The sequence below is a fragment of the Lissotriton vulgaris genome, chromosome 10, assembly GCF_964263255.1.
Source record: "Lissotriton vulgaris chromosome 10, aLisVul1.2, whole genome shotgun sequence".
In the NCBI taxonomy this organism is placed as follows: domain Eukaryota; kingdom Metazoa; phylum Chordata; class Amphibia; order Caudata; family Salamandridae; genus Lissotriton; species Lissotriton vulgaris.
The window spans coordinates 651,761,780-651,787,692 of record NC_141698.1 but is presented as its reverse complement, the minus strand read 5'-3'; the positions used below and the strand labels follow the sequence as shown (position 1 = coordinate 651,787,692).

The following is a 25,913-nucleotide window of genomic DNA, read 5'->3' as shown; positions in this document are numbered from 1 at the left end:
AGGTTTCCACTTTTTTTCCATAGAGTGGGGTGGGCAGGGACTTACACACAAAGCTGCTTAGCTGGAATTATGTTTTCAATTGGCAGATAGATTTTTTTTGCGGCTGGAAGGTTTGGTTGCAAGTTCGTTTGATGTTCGTCTGCTCTAAAGACAGGAGGTGGGGTGGGGGGGGGGCTGTCTTCCAAGTACCTCTGTATATTATTTCACAGCAGCAGCATCACAAAAATGTTACCATCTCTGCCAAGGTTTGAAGCCAGCAGCATGTCATTGATGTCATCCCAAGAAAGTGGCTCCTCCCAACAGTCCAGGTAAAAGCAAAAGAAGGGGGTGTCTTCAAAGATTCTGTTTTCTTTGTGGAGGGCTCATAAACATGGGAGATTTCCTTCGCCTGGGCCAATCAGATGGCTCGCCTTCCAGCTATAATATCGCTCTAAGTGAGCTCTCCTCTCACAAGCCTTTCTAGCTCGGTAGCGTCCATTAAAATCAGATCTCGTCTGCTTTTTTTTTTTTTTTTGTTCCCTGATCGCTGCCTTCACACCCAACTCCGATGTGTTCGGCTGCCAGCGCCCAGAGAGCCGGTCTTTTAAGCACCTGCGCGGATAGGGACCGGCGGATGGTGCAGCACTGAGCGGGCAGCGGGCAGGGGACCAGGTGGTACGCGCGAGGAGCCGGCAGCACCAGAGCGGGGGACCCCGGGTGGGGGGAGTTCGCGACCCCGGTATGGACGAGATGGCACTCCTGAGGCGAGTCCTGCTGGCGGGGTTCATCTGCGCCCTCCTGGTGCCCTCGGGGCTGAGCTGCGGGCCGGGCAGAGGCATTGGCACAAGGAAACGCTTCAAGAAGCTTACCCCACTGGCATACAAGCAGTTCACCCCCAACGTGCCCGAGAAGACCCTGGGGGCCAGTGGACGCTATGAGGGCAAGATCACGCGCAACTCGGAGCGCTTCAAGGAGCTAACCCCCAATTACAACCCCGACATTATTTTTAAGGACGAGGAGAACACGGGAGCGGACAGGCTGATGACCCAGGTAGAGCCAAACAAATTACAATTTTCTGATTTCTAAAGGGCATGGGTGTTTTATTTTATTTTATTTTTTACCCTAATCTCTGAACTAAGTATCGGGTTTAATGTGCGTAAAACCGGCCAATATCAGAATGATGCATTTTGAGTGTTCGAATTATTTTTCAATTAGGTATCATGGTTTTGTAAACATTGCTTGTGTTATAATTCATGTCTCTTTTGAGGAACATAAAAACGTAAAATGGGGTATGGGTTTCGCCTAACTTGGGTTAGAATCACTGTTTATTAATCCCTAAATTGCACTTTGTATTTTGTGTGGCTTTAAAAGTGAGCTGCTGCCTATCCGCCCTCCTCCCATCTGGCCAAGCAGACTTCGCTCGGATTCTTAAGTTTGATTTAACCATGTTCCAGTTTGGCCCTACACAGAGGGTAGCTGGGCAGAATCGACCCCTTCCCTCCTGAGCCGGTGGCCCTGGCTGGCTCGGCAGCCGCCTCTCTGGCTTTGCTGCGCACCGGAGCGTGAACGCATAAATGCGCCTTTAAGATGCTCTGGTCTTCCCTCCATCTGGGAGGGACCTGCGGTTATCGGCATTGCTTCACTTCTGCTTTAAATCAGATTAGCCGAGATGCGCGCGGATAAATATTGAATAAGGCAGGAGGAGAGAAGCAGGGGACCGTTTTTCCCTCCAGATACAGTGCGCGTTCTGCGCAATTGAGGTCAGGGGATGCGCACCGCGGCAGGCAGGCTCAGAGCCCCTTGAAGATGCGGGCTGAGCAAGCATCCTGCCGCTGGACTCGGTCAGCCGAATGATCTTCCCTGGTCCTGAATTTCTGTCCAGGTGGCATTAAAAAGGGGGAAGGGGGTGTCACCCGCAGGGTTCCTTGGCCAGAGCAGAGATTCCCATTGGATGCAACCGGGTGTGCCTCTGGGTGTCTGCTGAATTTGTAGCACTCTAGGGTTGCTAAGTAAGCCGTGGCTTGCTGGCTCCGCACCTCAGGTGGGAGCCGCTGCCCGGTCATCCCTTCACTGGGTGATGCCCAGGTGTGCCTCCTTACCCAGGCGAGACCGAGGCTTCCCTCTCCTGGAGGTGCCCGGCTGCCCTCCGTCCGCCCATGCACGTCCTTCCCCCACCCTGGTAGTTCCTGCGCGCCCCTGCTCACCTGCAGTGGGTCCCCTCTTCCGCTGTTAGCTGGGTGACGCACGCGGACCTCTCGTGGGTAACCCCGGGGCTCCTTCCCGAGGGTGAGGCCGGAGTTCCCCTCCCGCGCCTGATGTCGGAGCTGCGCCTCTCTGGGTGATGCGCGCGTTCCTCTACCAGGGGGATGCTTGCGCTCCGCTTCCTTTTGATATGCCGAGGGCCTCTCCCCTAATCGTGTCAGCCCAGGCACCCCCAGAGCCCTCTCTTCCCAAGCTCGCATCCTCTGCTCAGCTTTCAGCTTCCATCATATCGACCGGGCCGGCTGGACAGTCCAGCAGACGGAGGCTGGCACGAGAGGCGGGCTGGATACACCCCATCCGAGTGCAGCACCGAGGGTCTGCAGAGGATGTCTGTGCGGTACGAGCAGCGGGACGGACCGGAAGGCAAGCCTGGGCGGTGGGCTGATGCACCTGTCTCGTGCTGCCTCCTTACCCTTCCTGCAGCAGGGTCTCCAGGAGACATTTGCCTCGCAGCCATGCTGAGGGAGCGAGTAATTATCTCCCCTGCAGATCTGTCGTCCCTTCTGCATTCGTCCATCTCCGAGCCCAGGGCAGCAGAGCGATGATTGGATGCTGTGCGGTCTTTGCAGTTAGACCTCGGCATTCTCTCTCCTGCATCCCCTGGTCCCCAGGAAGGATGGAGCAAGTCTCCGCAGCCCGGGGCGATGGATGGATGGTGTACGGTTTGTCCCAGTCAGGCTTGTCCTCCCACCTTGCGCCCTGCACTCCTTTTCCAGCCTGGATGGACTGTACCTACCTCCATCAGAGACAAGCGCGCATCAGCCAGGGTGTGGAAGAAGCAGGCGCTCTGCGTCCTGTGGCATCTCCCGCTCCGATCCCTCCCCGCTCCCTCTATTCCCAGCCAGAAATGACAAGTGCGCGCCAGCTCGGGCGGCAGAGCTGCAAGTGCGCATCTTCCACCGAGATTTCTTGCACGCATGGCTTCCCCACATCGGTCTCACCATGCCTCCGCGAGGGGTAAGTGCAGCCCACGGCAGGAGAGCAGGCCCCATAGCTGGGGAGTGGGAGGGCGCCCCCCCCCCCCCCCCGAGCATTAATGCTCCCAGCTTGGATCACCTGCTGTCCTGGGGCAGTGAGGGCTCAGAACTGTCCAGCATGACCGAGAAGAGATACCTTCCGAGGGTGCTCGTTTTTACTCCTTCCGGGGAGGCAGCATGCTCAGTGAGTTAACTGTCAGCACTACTGAACTTGCAGGCGATGTTTGGAGTACTGCTTGACGGAAGACTCAGCCCCACCTTCCGTAAAATAAAACCAGCGACCTCAAATTGATTATCTGTAGGTTGCAGCGCATAGAAACGGTATGAAGCGCTTCGGAAAAGTCATGTTATCAGTAAACCTCCGTCCTTTGTCGCCCAACACTAACTAAATACGCCTAATTAATGGAGGTACCGAGGTGTGCGAGACCAGAGCTGAAAGTTCCCTTTCGTCGCGATGCCACCGTCGGTGCACGCACCGGGGCCCTCCTGCTAGAAGCAGGGCGTCGGGGCGCCTGGCCCCTGACGCGGCCTCCTCTCTGCCAGCCTGCGCTATCAACGGCTGAACTTGTGACCCCAGTCGTCCTTCTCCAGCCTAACGTCTGCGCACTTGCATTTTGCTCCCCCCTCCCCAATAACACTGTACTATACCCACCTGGGGGGGTGCCGCGCGAGCACCGGTACTTGTCAAGGGCGGCGCCTGGTACCACACGAGCGAACTTCCGAGAGGACTTTCCTCCTCAACGCACAACTTTTCCTACCGTTGCTGCCCTGCTATTAAAAGTAGAAAAAAGACTCGCGCCGAGTCCTAAGTGCCCGCTCGACTTTTATCATCCACTGCGCTCTTGTTCGCCAGAGTTCTTGGCAAGCGCCAGTACCTGCCTCACAGGTCTATCAACAGTGTAAAATCTCTGCTGAATGGAGCTGTTCGACTTTCAAAATATTTGTTGAATGCGTTAGCTACTCGTTAATATTAACTTAAGAGGGAAAACAAAGAGGGGCCGGTAGTTTGTTCCAAATTTAACAGGTGATAAGGGCGAGTATTTTTTTCTCTAAATAGCAGCTCTAGGCTGGCCCGGTGTGTGAACTAGATAAGAGGCGAAGGAGGGCCGGCTGCCGGGGCAAAGTTCTCTCGGCTGCAGAAGCGGTGAGAGTTAAGGCTGCAGTTTTATTCGCCTTGGGCTGCGGTGTGGGGCTGGGAGCCTGAGGGGTGGCCTGGTTTGCAGAGAGAGTGGCGGTATCCCCGGCAGGCCCCCCGAAAGGCCTCCCCGGGAAGACCCGAGTCTCCAGTGGGCCAGTCAGCTTTCTGCATAGCTCCCTTGTGGCCCCTTATCATATGGGCCACCACCTGTCACTTATGGATTTTCAGTCAAAGGCACTTTGCATGCTGGGGTTTTGCTGCCCCCAGTGAACATGTGAATGGAGCATACAGTGTGTGGCACACAGCTGGCTTATGACACACCCGACCCACGTCTTGGAAGCCCTCTCCCCATCTCCTCTGACACCCCCTTCTCCTCTGAAAACAGGGACCTCCCTTACACTAGGTCCTTAACATGAAAGGACCCCTGAATCAGCGACACTACCAATATGGAGCGCATCCCCGAATACTGTACCCTCTTGGACACCAAGAGGCAGCTGTGATCTGTTGGGTCCCCTAACACGGAGAACCCCCACACCCAGAGCTCTTGACACGACCCCCCCCCCCCCTCACTGACACTGGGAGGCTATGGGCCCCCTCCTCCCATGCCGAGAGCCCCTGATGCCAGAACTCCTGACCCCGAGAGTCCAGGGGAGTGACGCAGGCTCCCCCCCAACCCCTTCAAGGCTGGCCCCATGCAGCCAAAGACCGATGGATATCTGTGAGTTATGGGAGACTGGGGGGGGGGGGGGTCATCACAATCTGCAGGGGGCCCCTTCATGTTGTGTTACGTCACTGCGAGATTGCCTGACACCGAGTGCCCCTCGCACTGTCCGCGAGAGCCCTGTGATAGAGACATCCCATCACAGTGGCCCCCTCTGACACCGAGAGCCTCCCGGGGCCCACACTCCCTGGGCATAGAGGCTAAGGGCCCTCTAATACCAGAGCTCCTGCCGCCAAGAACCTTTCATCACACTGTCAAATTAGCGGCACCTGACACCGAGGGCCCCCTCACACCACGAGGTTACGGGCCCCTGACACTGAGGGCCTCGTCACATGCTGAGGTTACAGACCGCTGACACCGAGGGGCCCCTCACACCGCGAGGTTATGGGCCCATTATTCCGAGGGCTTCCTCACACGCTGAGGTTACGGGCCCCTGACACTGAGGGCCTCCTCACACACTGAGGGCCTCCTCACACCCTGAGGGCCTCCTCACACCCTGAGGTTATGGGCGACACTGAGGGGCTCCTCACACCCTGAGGTTACAGGCCCCTGACACTGAGGGCCTCCTCACACCCTGAGGTTATGGGCCCTTGACACTGAGGGGCTCCTCACACCCTGAGGTTTCAGGCCCATGACACTGAGGGCCTCCTCACACACTGAGGTTATGGGCGACACTGAGGGGCTCCTCACACACTGAGGTTACAGGCCCCTCACACTTAGGGCCTCCTCAACCCTGAGGTTACAGGCCCCTCACACTTAGGGCCTCCTCAACCCTGAGGTTACAGGCCCCTGGCACTGAGGGCCTCCTCACACCCTGAGGTTATGGGCCCTTGACACTGAGGGGCTCCTCACACCCTGAGGTTTCAGGCCCCTGACACTGAGGGCCTCCTCACACGCTGAGGTTACGGGCCCCTGACTCTGAGGGCCTCCTTAACCCTGAGGTTGCGGGCCCCTGACACTGAGGGCCTCCTCACACCCTGAGGTTACAGGCCCCTGACACTGAGGGCCTCCTCACACCCTGAGGTTATGGGCGACACTGAGGGGCTCCTCACACCCTGAGGTTACGGGCCCCTGACACTGAGGGCCTCCTCACACGCTGAGGTTACGGGCCCCTGACTCTGAGGGCCTCCTTAACCCTGAGGTTGCGGGCCCCTGACACTGAGGGCCTCCTCACACCCTGAGGTTACAGGCCCCTGACACTGAGGGCCTCCTCACACCCTGAGGTTACAGGCCCCTCACACTTAGGGCCTCCTCAACCCTGAGGTTACGGGCCCCTGACACTGAGGGCCTCCTCACACCCTGAGGTTACAGGCCCCTGACACTGAGGGCCTCCTCACACCCTAAGGTTACAGGCCCCTGACACTGAGGGCCTCCTCACACCCTGAGGTTATGGGCCCCTGACACTGAGGGGCTCCTCACACCCTGAGGTTACAGGCCCCTGACACTGAGGGCCTACTCACACCCTGAGGTTATGGGCCCCTGACACTGAGGGGCTCCTCACACCCTGAGGTTACAGGCCCCTGACACTGAGGGCCTCCTCACACCCTGAGGTTACAGGCCCCTCACACTTAGGGCCTCCTCAACCCTGAGGTTATGGGCCCCTGACACTGAGGGCCTCCTCACAGCCTGAGGTTACAGGCCCCTGACACTGAGGGCCTCTTCACACCCTGAGGTTACAGGCTCCTGACACTGAGGGCCTCCTCACACCCTGAGGTTATGGGCCTCGACACTGAGGGTCTCCTCACACCCTGAGGGTATAGGTCCCTGACACCAGGGCCTCCTCACACTCTGAGGTTACAGGCCCCTGACACCAGGGCCTCCTCACACCCTGAGGTTACGGGCCACTGACCCTGAGGGCCTCCTCACACCCTGAGGTTGCAAAATGACAACCCCCATCCCCAGAATGTGATGGGAGATCCCAGACTCTCATATCTCAGCCTTTGGCCGAATAGGCCCCGCCCCTCGAAGGTTTGGGGGCCTCGGAATGGATGCACCCCACTCCTGCTCCAGGGCAGCGGGGTCCTGCCTTACGCCCCCTCACTATGTGAAGCGCCCGGTTCCGCGCACCGTCTGCTCCTCCCTGTGGCCAGCCTGGCCTGGAGAGAGGGTCGGTCGCCGCCGCAGCCCGCAGAGGCACGCTGCGCTTCACGGTGGCTGAGCTCAGTCGGCTTGATTCGCGGCACACGACCCAATGAATTAATAAATAGTCAGGGCTTCACGGCTTTTAACTCTGACAATCCGGCTCAAGCTGCAATAAAAGACAGGCCACCCGCGAGACTCTAATCACACACTCACGGCTGCCTCGGCATTTCGGTGTCTCTCTCCCGCTCACTGGCTCGGGTCTGCGAGTCTCTCTCTCTCTCTCTGTCTGTATGTCTGTCTCTCACTCACTCTATCCACCCCTCTCTTTCTTCTCTTGAACCCGCCCTGGTCTACGCAGGTGCTCGCTCTCTCTTTTATACATAGAAACATTAGTTCCCTGTATCAATTGTCCTAAAACAGAAATATATAAAATAACCGAAGTCCCAGAAAAGTGAGAGGAAAGTCCTGGAGACTCATTCACTACCATGGGAGTGGCGTGGGCTGCAGCTATCATGAGTGCAGCAGGTGCAGTGGCAGCGAATTAACAGTTATTAGGAGTCTAGTGCACTGGAATTATGGGCCTCGCGGCCCATTTCCCAGCATGCATTAGGGCCCATGGTACCTTTGCTAGCAGTTGCAAAAGCATCTTCTTTAGAGTATCTCTTTAAAGCGCCATGAAGTAATTCATGTTGAGGTGGGCAGCACCAGCGGAGTAGGGCAAAGGCTTTGAGCAGAAATTATGTCGGTATAATTGAGTGCCAATGATTCCCGTGGCTCATTGGAAAGCATGTTATCGGACAGTCGTATATTTCACGTCATATGGTTTAAGGGTCGTACGAGTTCTCAAATTTACAAGTGTAGGAAATTGGACTTGGGTAAACAGCCATTCAGAGAGACTAGTAAGGTGAGGGAGAGAGGCAGACCGATCCATAGAAAAACAGACAGATAGACAGATAGACAGATATATATATATATATATATATATATATATATATATATATATATATATATATATATATATATATATATATATATATAAAAACATTTCTTTACTATACAGCTATCCAATCGCCCTAGTGCCCCACAGCAGTGTTAACGAATAAAGGCGCTTGGCGTGCAACGTTTAGTTATTCTTGTCACGTCCATTAACGTGCTATGAGGGAGGGCGCGAGCCCCCGCCCTCGTTGGCGCTCTAAAGGACCCATTGTGGCGCCTAACTTTACATGGCGGGATGTGTGTGGGTCAGGGGGAGTTGTCCTGGAGAAGGCCAAGCACGCGGACTGGTCGAGCAACAAAGGTTACAGAGTGCAGTTCACTGACCAGCCTTTCCCGGGCTCCCCAGCAGCCCCGTGCTGTCTGCGAGCTCCCAGTTCACCCCGGTGAGGGGCAGGAGTGACCCTTTATGAGACACCTGCACGTCACTTAGGATATGTGTGTCAAGAGACAAGGGCGAAGAGGATGACTTTGAACATGCACTCTGGCGAGTGACTGTGAAACCAGTCCTCAAACATATACTGTAGGGATTGAGTGTTAAACCACTACTACCAACATACACTCAAGGGAGTATTAGAGTATCACCTCAACATACACTCTAGGGAGTATCAATCCAGCACTCGTATAATGGACTCTATTCAGTGAGTATTAAACCACAACTCCCAGCATGAACTCTATGGATTATTAAACCAGAACGCTAAACATGCACTTCGTAATGAGTGACTATTAAACCACTACTCCCTACAAACACTCAAGGCAGTATTAGAGTATTACCTCAACATACACTCTAGGGAGTATCAATCCAGCACTCGTATAATGGACTCTATTCAGTGAGTATTAAACCACAACTCCCAGCATGCACTCTATGGATTATTAAACCAGAACGCTAAACATGCACTTCGTAATGAGTGACTATTAAACCTCTACTCCCTACAAACACTCAAGGCAGTATTAGAGTATTACCTCAACATACACTCAAGGGAGTATTAGAGTATTACCTCAACATGCACTCTAGGGGGTATTAGAGTATTACCTCAACATGCACTCTAGGGGGTATTAGAGTATTACCTCAACATGCACTCTAGGGGGTATTAGAGTATTACCTCAACATACACTCTAGGGAGTATTAATCCAGCACTCGTATAATGGACTCTATTCAGTGAGTATTAAACCAGCACTCCCAGCATGCACTCTATGGAATATTAAACCAGTACGCTAAACATGCACTTCAATGAGTGACTATTACACCACTACTCCCAACAATCACTCAAGGGAGCATTAGAGTATTACCTCAACATGCACTTTCGGGCGTCAGTATTGGCTAATAAACCAATACTCCTAACATGAATTATAGGGAGAAATTATTAAATCACTATTACTAGCATGCACTATTAGGAATATTAAACCGGTACTGCCAACATGCTTTGTAGGGAGTGAGCAATCAACCAGTACCCATAATGTTCACTCAAGGGAGTGAGTATTAAACCAGTATCACCAACATCCACTCTAGGGAGTATTAATCCAGCACTGATATAATTGCCTCTAGTCAGAGAGTATTAAACCAGTACTCCCAGCATGCACTCTATGGAATATTAAACCAGTACGCTAAACATGCACTTCAATGAGTGACTATTACACCACTACTCCCAACAATCACTCAAGGGAGCATTAGAGTATTACCTCAACATGCACTTTATGTAGTCAGTATTGGCTATTAAAGCAATACTCCTAACATGCATTATAGGGAGAAATTATTTAATCACTATTACTAGCATGCACTATTAGGAATATTAAACTGGTACTGCCAACATGCTTTGTAGGGAGTGAGCAATCAACCAGTACCCATAATGTTCACTCAAGGGAGTGAGTATTAAACCAGTATCACCAACATCCACTCTAGGGAGTATTAATCCAGCGCGCATACAATGAACTCTAGTCAGTGAGTACTAAACCAGTTTTCCTAAGATGTACTCCAGGGAGTCATTATTCAACCAGTGTTCCCAACATGCACTCCAATAAGTGAATATTAAACTAGTCCCTCAAACACACACTCTAGGGAGGAGTCAGTATAAAACTATTACTTCCAATATGCACTGTGGGGGGGGGGGGGGGGTGTTACATTTCTACACCCAACTTACACTCTGGGAAGTATTCAACTATTAGTAAAACCATGCACTGTAGGGACTGAGCATTAGTCTAGTACTCAGAATATGTATTCCAGCAAGTGAGTATTAAACCTGTACTCACACCATGCACTCAGTGCAATGTATATTTAACTAGTACTACTTACATGCATTATAGAGAGCCGTATTTAATCACTACTGATAACATGCACTATAAGGAGTACTAAACCAGTACTGACAACACGTTCTGTAGGGAGTGAGCAGTCAGCCAGTACTCAAAGCGTGCACTCAGGGAAGTGAGTATTAAGCTAGTGCTGCCAAAATGCACTCTATGGATTGGATATTCAACCAGTGCTCCCAACATACATTATAGAGAGTGAGTATTAAACTAGTACTCCTAACATGCACTAGAGGGAGTATTAAGCCAGTACCACCAACATGCACTCTAGGGAGTCAGAATTCAACCAATGCTCCCAAAATGCACTCTATGGAATGACATACACCAGTACTCCCAACATACATTATAGGGAGTCATTATTAAACTATTGCTCTCAAAAACACTATAGGGAATGAGTATTACTCCCAAGTGCTTTAAGTGGGATAAAAAGAGGTGGGAGGGTTCTCATTGGGGTGTGGCCTATGGAGCATCTTTAAAAAAGTAAGGGACTTGATGAGGCTTCATACTGCCTCAAAGCATACACAGACAACTCTTATGTGGCTAAGCGACAAACATTGGGCTACGTTTCTTGCAAACAGCGTTAAAATGAACTGCCGAAATCACCAATTCAAATTGAAAGGTTAGCATTTGACATTTTCCAGAATATCACCTGATATTCAAGATGCCAGATGCAATTGCCTGATAACAAGGAAGACAACAAAGGCATCATAACATACCTACTCAAGACGGCCGCCCATAGACACCTACTTTAGGACCAATTCTGGGCACCCGTCCATGGGGCACGATACCCATAACTGGCAATGTTCGAAACAAAAAGAGACAACTAGAGTGCAACTACTCCGCCCACCCTCACTCAACTTCTCTAATGTGACCAAAGAAAACAAGCAATTGCAATGCAAATGTCAAACATTTGCAACAGTTTAAGCTATTGGAATTGTAAATGACAATGCCTTTTATTTATGTGTTGCTTGGAAAGTGAAAGTGCGCATGGTGCGCTGAATGTTGCAGGAAAGCATGTCGTGGCTGCAGTTGGAGAAACTCATTAAAGAAAATAGTGCTTACACACTAAATAAGACGTACCGTGCAACAAACGAAATAAAAGGGCCAGTCCTCATGGGAGGTTACAATTGAAGACAAAGCGGTACTAAGGAGGGGCTAACAAGCCTATTAACAAATCAGAAGCAAGCATTTACGAAGGACAATGACACAAGCCAATGACAAATATGGGCGGAGAGTGGGCGGGGCTTCAAGCCCATACCCTAATACAGCATGCCTCACAGAGCAGCGCATGTGCTGCCCATTCTCGACCTAAAGAGATAAAAGGCAAATAGGATTGACATACAATTCCATTCCTACCCAGTACAAGAATAACCTCTCCCACCAAGTCAGAGAAGGGGCTTGGTGGGCGGGAGACAAAGTTCCTCCTGCAGCACTAGAAAGACTGGCTTCCTGCAGAAAGCCTTTATAGCCTGCACCTCAATCCCATGGAGCACGAAAAAATTCACACTAAGAACTTCCGGCCCACTGAGTGATGACCTGGAAAAAGTTGCTAGAGGGCGAAAGTGACCTACTAGCAGTGCTTTAAATGGGCCGGTACTCACCGGTACTGAGTACCGGCACTTCACATTTTTATCAAGCTGAGTACCGGCACTTCTCCACTGCCAAGGAGAGTACTGGTACAGAAGGGCGAATTGATAAGGTGAGCACCGGCCGGTGCCGAGGGCCAGCTGTGTTCCTGTTTTTAGCTGCATGTTTGCCATTTGCCTGCGTCATTCAGCTGTGACAAGCGGCACAATGGGGCCTGAGCAGTCTGCTGGAGGCCTGCTGCTGCGGCAAGAGAGCCTCTGCTCCCTCCCTCTCTCCCCACCCAGATGGAAGCTGTCATTGTCCTCAACAGCCCCCTGCCGAGCCTCCATGCTGGGACGTCTTGTTAGATGCTTTATGGGACATTTTCTACCTGGGGCACAGTGATGTGTGCAGACTGAAGGAGTGTGTGTGTGGAGGCGGGGCCTGCTCAGGTGTGGCTTCTTAGGAACCCAGGTAACAAGTGCCATTTTCACCCTTGGCCTCTCACTGGGGCCTGGCTGTCTTTCCCCTGACTCACTTGCCCCTGCGAATCCACTCCACCCCGCCCACCTGCTGTGACATTGAGTGTATAATGGGCGGGGATGAGATGGTGGGGATTATCTAGGTGGACTCCCTCGTATCCAGGTGAGGTGAGAAGCGATCTACTGACCTTCCCATCAGAGGCCAGTATTGTTCTGCCCCTGATCTCTTCCCTGCTGGACATTGCACATGGTCACGACCCTGCAGTGCTCACAGTCTGCCACTGAAAGCTTTCCGTCCGAGGGGCCTTCTGCTGAGGGGAGAGGACGGATAATGGGGTGAGAGAAGGTGAAGAGTGAAGGGACAGATATAGAAGAAGCAGAGAAGAGTTTAAAGGGGAAAAAGATAGACAGAAGGGGTAAGCGCAGATAGAGATGGGGAAGCAAATGAGAAAGCAATGGAAAGAGTGAGAGAGGCACAGAGAAATAGAGAGCATGATGGTAGAGACTGATAGGATACAATTAGGGTAAAGAGAGTGGGACAGAGTTAGATACAAATGGGAGAGAAGTTTGGGGGAGGGATCGAGAGGTTAGAGATGTGAAGACTGGTAGAGAGTGTTTGTCTGCTTCTTGTGTGTGTGAGGGAGAAATGAAATCAGAGTGGAAGAGAATTGGGACACTCAGGAGGTATTTGAAAAGAAATGTGTGGAATACTTGTTTTGTGTTTATGTTGTGCACTCTTGAATACAAAAGGATTGCGCCAAATGCAAGTAAGTAGGAACAGTATGACATTAAAAAGCTGCAACTATTATGAAACAAGGAAATATTAACATGTGGTGTTTTACATTCATTTTGTGTAATGAGTTAGCACATGTTGTTTATTTTCAGACATTTCTCTCGTGTTTTGGTATGTCCTGCAACTGGTGTAAATGCCTTTCTCTGCACATATGAAAAGTTTGAGACAACTATCAAGGGCAAAATGAATACTCAACAGAAGTGTTTTTGTATCAACATGTCTCACCCCGCCTCTAACCCCGCCCACTACCACGCCCCTAGCTCGATTTAATGAGTACCTGCACTTATTTTTTCCATTTAAAGCAAGCACTGCCTACTAGTCAATATGACCCAATTTCCACTGTTCCTGGGCAGTGCAGGGGTTCACTGCCAGGCTACTGGCTTATTATACAGCAGGATCCTGGTTTGTGAGCCTTCTGACAACCTCCACAAGAGTCACGTCCTGTGTAAATAAGGAAGCCTACTAATGTGAAGTACAAACCCCTGCTTCACACATTCCTAAATAGTGTTTTACTGGAAAAAGAAAAGCCAAAATCAGCAGGTGCTTAGATATTTCACAGTTTACTGAGCATAGTAACTTTATCTGGGGCTATAAGCCACAAAACACGCGACAATGTAACTTGGTTATTCATTTGGAAGAAATCTTTTCTCCACCCCTAAAACACCGATAGTAAATAAGTGTCCACTTCCCCACCCAGGGCTGTGTTGCAGTTCCGGCGTGTGACAGACAGTTAGGTACAGTTTCATTCCTCAGCTGTCGATGGACAGACATAAAGAATCACACAGCTCTGATTAAAAGTTTTTTTTTTTGCTTTGGCAGGGCCTCGCCCACCTAGGGCACGAGCACTCCCATATACACCCCCTCTCAGCACAATATAATGAAAATAAATATATTATCACTTCTGAATTTACTACTTTTGATGGATAAGTCAATCACATAGTTCCTCTGGCCACAAGCACCAATCTTTGTTTCCAGTGGACTAGTGTCTTCGAGCTACAAAGCGCCGCAAGGCGACCCAGTTTGTCCACTTGTTGGGATAAAAGCTCAAACATATCCAGGGCTCGAGTCGGGGTACCACGCGGGTGGACGGCATCCCCCCACTTATTTTACCGGGTGGACGCCGTCCCCCCTGGCAAACAGCTGGACTTTACTCTGGCCTCTCAGGGACGAGATCGGAGCTCACAGCTCCGAGGCAGCTCCAGGGATGAGGGGGGGGGACGCCATGTGTCTCGAGCGCGATGCTGGCACAGGCCTCCTGCTGCCTCGGAGACTCGACGGATGCTGGGCCGGTTTTGTTCAGCTGAGAAGTGGTACTCAGTGAAAAGGCAGCCGCAAAAAAAATGGAAAATATAAAATTAGCTTTCAGATTGAGGTGCCTTTTAAGATTGTACCCGATAACAGTACACATAAACGTCTAATAGCCCTGCACAGTCCACTCGTGATACCTTTGGATCTTGCTACTCAGATAGTGCATCATATTGTCTCATTTGCTTTTGAAGGTGCAAAGCATAAACACCACCTTTTGTGACGTCACTTCCTGTCGGGACGTCACGCTGGTGACAGCGTCCCCCCACTTCTTCTTTTACGACTTGTGCCCTGAACATATCTAGTGCACACAGCAGCACAAAGCAACCCTGCAGCACACAGTGAGAAAGGGCAGGAGGCGACAGGTGGGTGGATGGAGATAAGATGCATGTGCACAAGCAAATGCATTCAGAATGAAGAGCTGGGGTACTAGCACTGTTCCACCCAGTTTTATAGAGGACCTCAGAGGCAGATCTTCAAAAAGCGTCAGGCAGCCTAATGCAGACAGGTGCTAAAGGTGATGACAAAAAAGAGACCAACACCAAAAGGTGCATAGATTAGAATAATAATATTAGTGTTCCTGTAACTCCCGATTGTCATTCTATTACTAACAATTGTAATGTTATAGACGCTGAAACTACTCACCTTCACTGCCAAGGGAACTCTGGCTGTTACTATCAACAACAACAACAACAACAACAACAACAACAACAACAACAACAACAACAACAACAACAACAACAACAACAATAATAATAATAATAATAATAATAATAATAATAATAATAATAATAATAATAATAATAATTCTGCTCCTACTATGACTGCATGCCGGCACCAGCAAGTTTACTACTATACCTCCTACTAGTAAAACAAATAATATTAGTCCTACTGCTGCTGCTCCAACCTATCACTTCAGATAAGGCTACTCTCACTACTAGAATTACAACTACTACTACTATTAATAACAATAATACCACATTTAATATTATGTGTATGGGTGTTGCTGCTATTTCTACATGCCTTTACTTCTAAGGCAATTCCCACTACTCATTTGATTGCTAATAATACCATTATTATTGATAATAATATTGCATCTCTACTGTCTAGCACTTCTACTCTTACAACGGTTACCACTGCTACTGTTACTAAAAATAATTAGAACCAGCTTCCACTGCTACTATTAACTGTCTTACTACAAGTGCCCCAGAATGGGGACTGTAACAAAGTTCCTGACTCCATCAGGAATTTCAAGATCTGTGGAAACACCACAGACTTTTAAAGCATCCCCCAGAGATTGTGGTTGCTGAATTTCAGAATTCTGCTGCCAGGTGTGTTGCAAATATTTCCATAGAGCATTACCTTACTCCTACATTATGTAGGTTACATCAGCGGATGATAATGAAATGCATGATGTTTAAAGTGGCACCTTGATCTGTAAAGCAATCTGGGCTACTGGGTGTATGGTCGTAAAGGACGTAACAAAGTGCTATATGTCAAAGCAATATTTAAGATCTTCTAACTCCACCACAATTTTAAAACTCTACCTATGGTTACTTCTTGTCAATGGAGCCAATATAAGAGATATTCCTTCAGCAACATTGAGAAAGGAGAGAATTACTAGAGCACTGCTTCCCAAACTTGTTAGAGCCACAACCTAATTTTTAGAGCGACAAATGTTCATGACGCACCTAGCTTTAATGGAAGTGGGACGGGTGATTTTCTAATGCAACTAAAGTATTGTGTGGTAGACAGCTGTCATTTACAGACAGCACATTTCCCATTTATATGATCACTAAATTTGCACAGACATACAGATTTACTGATAAAACTATATTGCACACAAATGATAATATATGGAATTCAGGTTTCAGTGACTAGTTATCATTTGTGCATCACAAAGCAGTGTTTTGATCATATTAAAATCTATATTTCTGATACTCTCAGAATTTCGAATACAATGTGCTTCATTTTTGCCTTTCTAACTGCTGGATGTGTATAGTTCACTTACAGGTATTTACATTTTTTTTGTGCTACCCTATAACCTGTACCCCAGAAAGTTTGAAACATTACTCACTCAACTTTTGTTTCTCTGACTGCGAAGTGAGAGGAGTTTGTAAACACTAATCCCCATGTTAAAAAGCAGCAAATTGTCAGAAGACATAGTGACATATGTTCTCCTCTTTGAAGCGGAGCTAATGTGAAAAGATAAATACAGAATTAATAGGAATCCTTATTTATTGCTTGTACTTTCTCAACTCACCAAAACCTGCACACAACTCACCAGTGGGTCACGACCCATAGTTTAGGAAACACTGTACTAGAGTATTTTCCTCCTGTTAGTGCGACAGTTGCACAGAAGGCAAATACGTTTTTCGAGCAGGCGCTATGTTGTTTTGGGCCAGTTCTCTAATTTTTGAGGGGTTATTTACAATAATGCAAAAGACTCAGAAGGTCATTGTAGCCTCAGTGGGTGGATTGCCAGCCCTCCAGGTCAGAGGTGCCGGACCTCCTTGGTAGAGGACCGAGGACCATACCATGAAATCTATTTTGGTTTTTGGTTTGTTTCTGACAACAAAAAATGAATGGCCCGGGTGCAAAGGGCGTTTTCTTCTAGCATGCAGACATAATTTTTGTGTTTTCCTTTTAAGGACTTCGAGGCTTTTCCTCCTGGTATTGAACATAAAAAAATTGTTTGCTTGAAGTGCTTAATTTGAGCCGTGATTTCTGGTGCTCAGCACCTTCATTTAATTGTCAAAATCAGCGCTTGTGACAGTCTGCCACATGGTGGCAATGTTGGGCTAATTTAGAGGTGGTCATAACAACAGTCAATCATTGATTCAATATACAGTAAAAATTACTATTTCCTGCCGCCCAAGTCATCCTTACAGCTTGGGGGTGTGGAATAGTCCAAATTGTCACACTTGTGATGGTTAGTAGTTGTGTTGTTACTATCATTGGCAGCATGCAGGGGCAATGTGTGGGGCAAGCAGCAGTAGCCTCCTGACGAGAGCCCTGCCACCTATTTGTTTACAAATTAAGCACTGGCTGAAAGTATAGGCAATTAGGCCTACATAGGTCCGGCCTTCTGTCATACATTGACCGACAGCACTGTGGTGGATAGCCTGCCAGTCAAAACGCTCCAGTGGTGGAGGTAACTTAGGTTCCACTCCCAAAAACCTGGCACTTTTCCCACCTCCAAGTGAGATGGGTGAACTGTGAGTTTGGTGGGACAGGGACATGGCTGATTTACTCCTCCAGACTCTAAATGTGCCCCGTGCTTATCCAAGTAAGACATATGTATGGGGTCAAGTGCATGTAAAATAAAAAAAAGGTTATAGCTCTCTACAAATCTAAATAGCGACACAAATATAATTCATTATTGCTATCACTATTGCTTTATAGCAGTACTTCTGCTACTCCTTTTCTTAGTACTACTATTACCACTGCTAGTAATAATAATGTTATTAAGGCTGCATTAGCTATAGCTCATTCTTCTGGCACTATGACACCTCTAGTACTAATGTGCTTTACAAAAAAAGTTAACATAACATAAGCTGCAATCACAAATAATAATCACATTGCTGCTATTACTACTTATATGTACTACTATCTCTACTACTATACTTATACTACTACAACTCCTACTACTACTACTACTACTACTACTACTACTACTACTACTACTACTACTACTACTACTACTATACTACTACAACTACTACTACTACTACTACTACTACTAATACTAATAATAATAATAATAATAATAATGAACAATTGGTTTCGTTATTTGACATTGCACTAGCATGATCATACCACTTGTGCGGCTCAGTAGTGATCAAGCCTATCCGTTTTGTGGCATGCTGAAGCATGCAAGCGTTATTGTGGGTGTGCGATTGCATGAGCGTGCGCGCATGTGCACAGCGAAGTTTCATTCATGAGGTGCCATGCATGAGGTTCAGACCAGTGCTCTGGATTGCGCACATTGACGCTGCACTTGAACATGCATATGTTTGGAAGAGTGGGAAGGAAGAAAAGTGCATTCAGATGTACGTTCCTCTGGTGTGTTACTAAGGCCTACTACGTAGTCGTATTATGCATATTTCAGCCCTAAAAATATGTTTTCAATTAACTAAGCATCTCTTTGTCAATGAGGTGGTAGCATAATCTCAGACGTTCAGGATGAACCTATAGTACTGCTAGACTAAAACTGCAATAACTACTACTAATGTGTTTTCTATTTTCTTGTATGCCCCGCTTCTGGTTTTAATGCGGCCTACTGCTGCGGAGCGGCACTGTACTACCAGGCCTTTCTTTGTCCTAGCCTTAGTCTGTTTAAAGCCTTCAAGAAATAGCATATCTTTGGCTGCATTAATCTAATTTTATCTGAGGAGCTATTTAGCGCCATATTTACTATTTCAATGGAGGTCTGTTTTGCTGTCATTCTATTTGTTACTCCTCAGTGAAATCAATGTTTGAATATTGTCTACAGGAACTCTAAACGTGGAAGACAGAGAAGGGTGCTGGAAAAGAAATTAAGAGGCAGGGGTAAGCCTAACTCAGATTGGACAATAGTTAGGAGAGATTTACAACCTCATACGGTTATGGATTTACTAATTTTTGGGAATTTATAAATGTTTTCCCGGATATGCCTGGAAATCTCCAACTGTGCAGGCTTACAGGCCTTCTGGAGAGTTAGAATTTGCTTGCCGGCAGCCAAGCTCTGAGATCTCACAAACAAGTGTTACTGAATATTCCCCAGGGGTGATAAAGTGATGGATGTAAGGGGGCACAATTGTGGAATTCACGCACGGAAGAGAAAAGAAATATTTAATATATTGTTGAGTTTAATTGTCCCTGAAAACCTGGTTGTTCAGCAAGCTCAGCCATAAGACACACACAAACACCTGGACACCAATTTAGGTTTTGGCACTATACACTTCTGGACTTGACTCAACATAGTCCATTTTAACCTTGTATATGTATTGATTTTTATTATGAATGATGTATTAATCTACATCATAAATGTATTTACTACCGCTCCTGCTCATCCAAACTTTTTATGTGAATTATATTTTTCTCATGTACAAATAGGCAGGTGTATTTTTGCATAAGCGAAAAAATCCGAGCAAATGCAGATGGGTTTGCTAACTTTTTTCTATTTTTTCTACACTGGAAGAATGCTCACCTTTCCCACCCACAAACATATTTTGTGGCATTCTCTTCTGCTTTTGACCATGGAAAGGGATTACCCTTGACTGGGATAAATCTATGATATTTTAAATGGTTGGAGACAAAGTTGTGAATACCCACAAATGTGTAAGTTTGTAGGAGCGTGTTCACAAACATAAAGGGCCCTCCAATCATATGAAGCCGCTGCCTCACATTTTGCCAGGGGCGTAATACCAGATCCTGCAGCCTAGAACCCAACCCTTCAGGGGCCACACAATCCTTTAGGGAGGGGGGTCCTACTCTGCCCAGGGCCAATGAATCTCTGTGAGAAATGGGAGACTCAGGGGCCCCTCTTCCCATTCTGCAGGGGGGCATCCTTTTATGTTTCACCACTGCCTTTCCGCCCCACTACCTAGTCATAAATTTACTCACACAGATGACTTTGGGTAAGTAAATCAAGTTAGAAAAACCCAGCATGTTTCCCCAGAAGCTTGTGTGTGTGTCCACTGTCCTGCCAAGAAGTCTCGCTCACCTGCTTCACACTCCATTGGAAGCCCCACGTCTGTCCTGGGTTCACACAGATACAAGGTGGGGCGGGTTTCTTTAGCCTGAGAATGCGTACAGGAGCGTGCCAGGATGTGAGTGGCTGCCGCTCGGAGCTCCTGTGAATACCTGCCATTTTCTAAGCACGCTAGTGAGTGATGTGCCCTACCCGGGCTTCTCCCCGCCTCGAAAGCATTGAGCGTCTTTTCAACACAGACTTAAGGCGCAGAGACCCGGAGACATTCCGGGGGAAGCCTTCGTCTCGGATGCAGGGACCTGACACTCCCTGTCTTTCCGAAAACTTTTTATTCTGCCGCACGTGAGGGGGCTTTAAAGAGCTCGCCTCGGTCGTGTCAATAAAACGAACCATTTAAAGTCACTCTAGATTTCACCTGAAACTCAAACACGTTATGGGGTGGGGCAAAAACACCAACAAACCCAGTCTAGGGGCGGACCGGTCCTGCCAGGTGGAATTACAAAAATGTGTGATTTCTAGGCTCCGGGTGCTACACCATTCATAATCTTACAATCTCGGGCTTTTCGCTATCGTGCCCATTAACCATGTGTGCAGAGGGGGGCACCAGGGCAATTGCATCAATGCCAGCTGTCTTTTATTGTGTTTAACAGACTACTGCAAGTAAAAGCGCGCACAACGGATTAGCTATTACACAGGCCAACAGGTAAGTGGGTGGGTCCACTGCAGCTCCCAGACAGACAGATAATGGATGGATGGACGGACAAACGGACAGAAAGATAGCTATTCTCTCCGTTCCTGGCTTTCTGCTGCCACTGTCCTTCTTTTCCATCCTTCCACACACTTCAAGCACTCTGTGCTGAGCTCGAGCCTGCATACAGTTTTCTCAGAGAGGGAGGGAGGGAGGGAGGGAGGAAGGAAGGAAGGAAGGAAGGAAGGAAGGAAGGAAGGAAGGAAGGAAGGAAGGAAGGAAGGAAGGAAGGAAGGAAGGAAGGAAGGAAGGGAGGGAGGGAGGGAGGGAGGGAGGAAGGGAGGAAGGGAAGGGAAGGGAAGGGAAGGGGAGGGGAGGGGAGGGGAGGGGAGGGGAGGGGAGGGGGGGGAGGGGAGGGGAAGGGGAGGGAAGGGAAGGGAAGGGAAGGGAAGGGGGGAAGGGAAGGGAAGGGAAGGGAAGGGAAGGGAAGGGAAGGGAAGGAAGGAAGGAAGGAAGGATGGAAGGGAGGGAGGGAGGGAGGGAGGGAGGGAGGGTCAATGCTAGGGAAGTATTGTGATGTATGGGGAGGTAACAAAAAGATAGAGACCCCTGTTAATAGAGGTTCATCTCATGTATCCAGCCATAAATAAACTCATCATTTCCCAGCAGGCCATAGCCCTTGACGGAGCTGCCAACAATACCCCATGTTTCAGTGCTTGTCAGGATCCTGGCGCACTCACCATATTTTAACAGAAAGCTTTTCTTGTCTCTCCTTCTGCAGAGGTGTAAGGACAAGCTGAATGCCCTGGCCATCTCGGTGATGAACCAGTGGCCTGGAGTCAAGCTGCGGGTGACCGAGGGCTGGGACGAGGACGGCCACCACTTTGAGGAGTCCCTGCACTACGAGGGCCGGGCGGTGGACATCACCACCTCGGACCGGGACCGCAGCAAGTATGGCATGCTGGCCCGCCTGGCCGCGGAGGCTGGCTTCGACTGGGTCTACTTTGAGTCCAAAGCCCACATCCACTGCTCAGTGAAAGCAGGTAAGATGGAGTACCTTCCCTCAGAAGAGGCAAAACCCTGGCTGAACCAAACAAATACTATCTTTGTGAGAAATGCTGCACTATGAGCATGAGGACAGCACCCTGTAATGTTTTAGGTACTTTCAAGCAAGTGCATCAAACATGTAAAAGTGCAGCTTAGTTCCTGCGGTCTGCTTTATATACTACGCCAGTATCAAGGTGCCCGTGCAGTTAGCATTGGGTGTGAGAAAGAGATGGAGAGAGCGTGTGTGTATCTGTGCTTTACATTTGTGGTAGAGTGTGCATGTGCATGTATTGAGTAGGACTGTGGTTATGTGAGATAGTGACTGTGGCTGTGTGTGTGTGCGTTAGTGACACTGACTGTATGTGCCCAATTGTATGTGAGTAATTGAGTAACTGAAATTGACATGTCAGATTATCTATTAGTATGGAGGATGTGTGAGTTTGGATCGGTGAATGGCGTGTATACTTTATATGTGTAAGCACATGCATTTTATTTATTTATATGAATACATATAGGGTGCACAAATATCAGAAAATGTGCCCTGGTGCTAGGCACAAACAGAAACTGATAGGGTCATGCAAGATTTTAATGATAGAATAGCTAGGTTTTAAAGGGGCTGAAGCCAGGAGATTCTTTTGGGGTCAAATGTGTGACTGGAGAGAACGCCAATGACTTGCTCCCAAATAAGCAAGGAGTGACTACCTTGCATGGGCTTCTGAATTCGAGGGACTAATAGAATGTGAGCTGAAGAAAAAAGTGTCCGCGATGGAATATACCAAGAAAAAAAGTTGTTTGATGAAAACAGACTCTATGGCACAGATGCCCTGTGGCAGATGCAACTAATCGCAAACTGAAAGCGTTTGACAATAGGAAGCCATCGAAGAAAGACCAGGTGGTTTGAGACAGAAGGACTGCATGGAAGCCTGAGTAACAGACGAGCCCCAAAATCCTGTACAATCAGTAGCAATGCGTTAGGTGAGCAAGGCGGGTGTGGTAATGAGTGTTGCAGTAGCTCGCGCAAGGCTCAATTTCAGCCCTTCTGGACCACTGCATAGAGGAACAAAAACTGAAGGAGTCTTAAAACTGTCTTTAGCATTTTTAAGTGCTGAATCCAGTTTCCGAAGGTTTTGTTGGCTTGAAGGAGGATAAGGACTGATCCTCAATCAAGCTTAACTTGTGAACTGTGGCAAAGGAGTGGAAAAGTCCAACTCAGTGGGCCACCAAGGACAGGTCCAGATAGAAAGACTGGTTCCAACAATGAGTGCCCTCACAGAGTGTAATATGCTGTTTATCCTTGCTGAGTGTGCAAAGGAGCCATGACAGCGTTCACACGATACAAAGCCACCAGTCAAAAATTGCAATAGTTTGCATATTGCACTCTGCACATCTACATATGTGGTTTATGCCCTGCAATTTTCTCGGGTATTTGGTTTAAAAATGTATATAAACGAAACTCAAATGTAGGTGATTACATTTGTGCAGAGAGGTAAAATTACACAGCTTTAAGATTTTGAGAATATTAGCAGAGTTGTTTCCTTGTATAATGCCATAGTAAAATGCAATGTGTGAGGCAGTAAACAGTACTTTTCTGACATCAATTTCGCTGTACTGTGATAATAATATAGAATCTGACCTTTCCAATGTAGTCACAAATGAGCGAATGTTTGTTTAATAGTACAGTTCCTCTTAATTATGTCTCAATGTATGTGCTATGTATGCGGTGTGTGTATGTGTGTGTGTGTGTGTGTTTATTTGGATATATCAATGCACTTGCATATGTATCTTTAGTTTAAGTTTAGTTCCCTGAAGTTAGTATCTTCAACGTTATGTGCAAGAACGAGAAGGTTTAATGGAAAGGAAAAATGAAGAAACGTAAGATAGAAGAATGAAGAATCGTGAGGAGAAAGAATGAAGTGAGAACCAACTATGAAGGAATAAAAAAGTATATCTGGAGGGGCAGGTCACCTGTATACTTTTGCTCCACCAGTCACACACTGCAGGTGTCTTGCTTCGGTGTGCCATGAATATGTGTCACTCAGACGAAAGCTCGCCTCACAGATTGGTTAATGCAGTGGAGCAAGCGTTGGCCTGACTCCTTGGGCCGGTATGTCACTGAGTCCGGGTCACGTGCTTAGGGCTTCACCCAACAACCTCTGCTCTGAGTGAGAATGGTATTGGGTGCATAGAGCTTCATATGCTAGCCAAAGATTTAAATATGGTTTCCTCACAGGAAGGTGAGACCCCACAGACACAGGCAGGGCTGGAATTTGCCCACAAAGCACCCCGGGTTACGCCCTCTCACCTCATGGAAAAATACCACACACACCCTGTGCTTTTGATGAAGGTGACTCTCATACAGGGTCCTTCCTTCGCGCTTTACCTGTATCACCCAAAAGGCGAGCTCTAGAAATGATAAAAACGGACAACTCTCTGATGGACAGCGTGTTACAACAAAAACATTCTTTCAAAGAAAAACTGTGGGTGAGATAGTTGTCTTCAAAAGAAATGAAAGTGTGCATTTTCTTTTTCAGACATCCACTTTTAATATTGTAGACAGTGTGCCATGCTCAGCTAACACTGCCCTGGCCTTTAAATTAGGTACCTTTGCCTCAGACTAACCCTGGGGACCCTTCCTTGCATTTACAGGTGGAAGACCATAGCAAGACCAGTCAGGTCACTCAGATCAGTCAAAGGAGACATTGTACAGTACCCGACATGCACAATTGACGAATACTCACTGTCATTCTTGTGTTAGAGAAGATAGCATTCCCAAGCCGTTTTCAAAAACAGCATAAAAACGACATAACAACTACTTACCACTTTTTATATTAAGTGTTTACATAATTTGTAAAAATGTAGTTTCTTAGCATGGACACAGCTAATGCATGAAATTCCATTCATTTTCTCAAAGCAGCCATGGTTGATCACCCCTCAGGTCCCATGTGAAATCAACCCATTCAGTTGTCTTGGGGCCGGGAAAGAACCCAGCAGGTCCCTCCATAAGCTGTCCTTTACAAGGCGAACCCAAGTGACCCCTCCCTATAGAGGGAGCTTGGTCCAGCAATAAAACTGGACCCTCAAACAACCATGCCAGAGCAACCCCATAACTGGAAACCCACTGGAATCCCTTGGGAGATGGGCCTGGGAAATCAGGTTATACTCTGGTCCCCTGGCACAGCCAGGCACGATCCCTAGAATCTCTGGATCCATGTAATTCAGTAAGTTGGAAGGATAGGGGCAATCCCTGTTGCGGACATCGCCAGCTCTTCATAATGTCCATACCCCTTCCAGGCTTGAGTTAAGGCTTAACACCAATTCCATTTTCAAATTGCCTGCACTAATCTTCCTGATGCCAATGCTGTTTACCTGTTTTTGTGGACAAACGCAACTCCTCCTTGCCCAATTAACACTTCTCCAAGTTATACTAATTACAGTGATGGGAGGGTGGGGAAAGAAGCAACCTTGGTTGAAAAAAATCCAGAGAGGATGCGTTGGTGGTCTTCATGGGCAACCAGGAAGCAACCTGATTCTGTGATAATTTCTCAACTATTTATCTTGGCTGGTGCCCCTACCAGTCATCCAGTCAACTCCGCCCGCCTCCCCCCCCCCCTCACCTCCAGCAACCCATGGTTACACTAGTAACCCATGGTTACAAACCTCGGGTCAGCCAGTGAAATTGGAACAATACAGCCACCATTGTCCACCTCAATTGACCGGTCCTATCCAGCTGGCACCTCTCTCCGTGGACTGCAATCTTGTGTCATGGCAACATGTCCATTTGTAACCACTTATCCTCCATTGTATTGTCATAAAATGTGAGGCAGTGTATTTTGTTTGGCCCTCCTCAACCTTTATAAAGTGCACTCAATAAAGTGGGATGAAGC

General features: G+C 48.1%; 1 protein-coding gene across 1 annotated transcript in view; it reads left to right on the top strand.

The window, feature by feature from the left end:
- Positions 1 to 364: 364 nt before the first annotated feature.
- The window catches only part of SHH (sonic hedgehog signaling molecule), a 44,277-nt gene continuing 18,728 nt past the window's right edge, over positions 365 to 25,913 (top strand). Inside the window, exons 1-2 of the mRNA XM_086941485.1 lie at positions 365 to 1,029; positions 21,764 to 22,025. Of these exons, the coding sequence (XP_086797611.1) occupies positions 721 to 1,029; positions 21,764 to 22,025 (571 nt within the window). The 5' untranslated portion in view covers positions 365 to 720. The remainder of the gene's footprint in view (positions 1,030 to 21,763; positions 22,026 to 25,913) is intronic.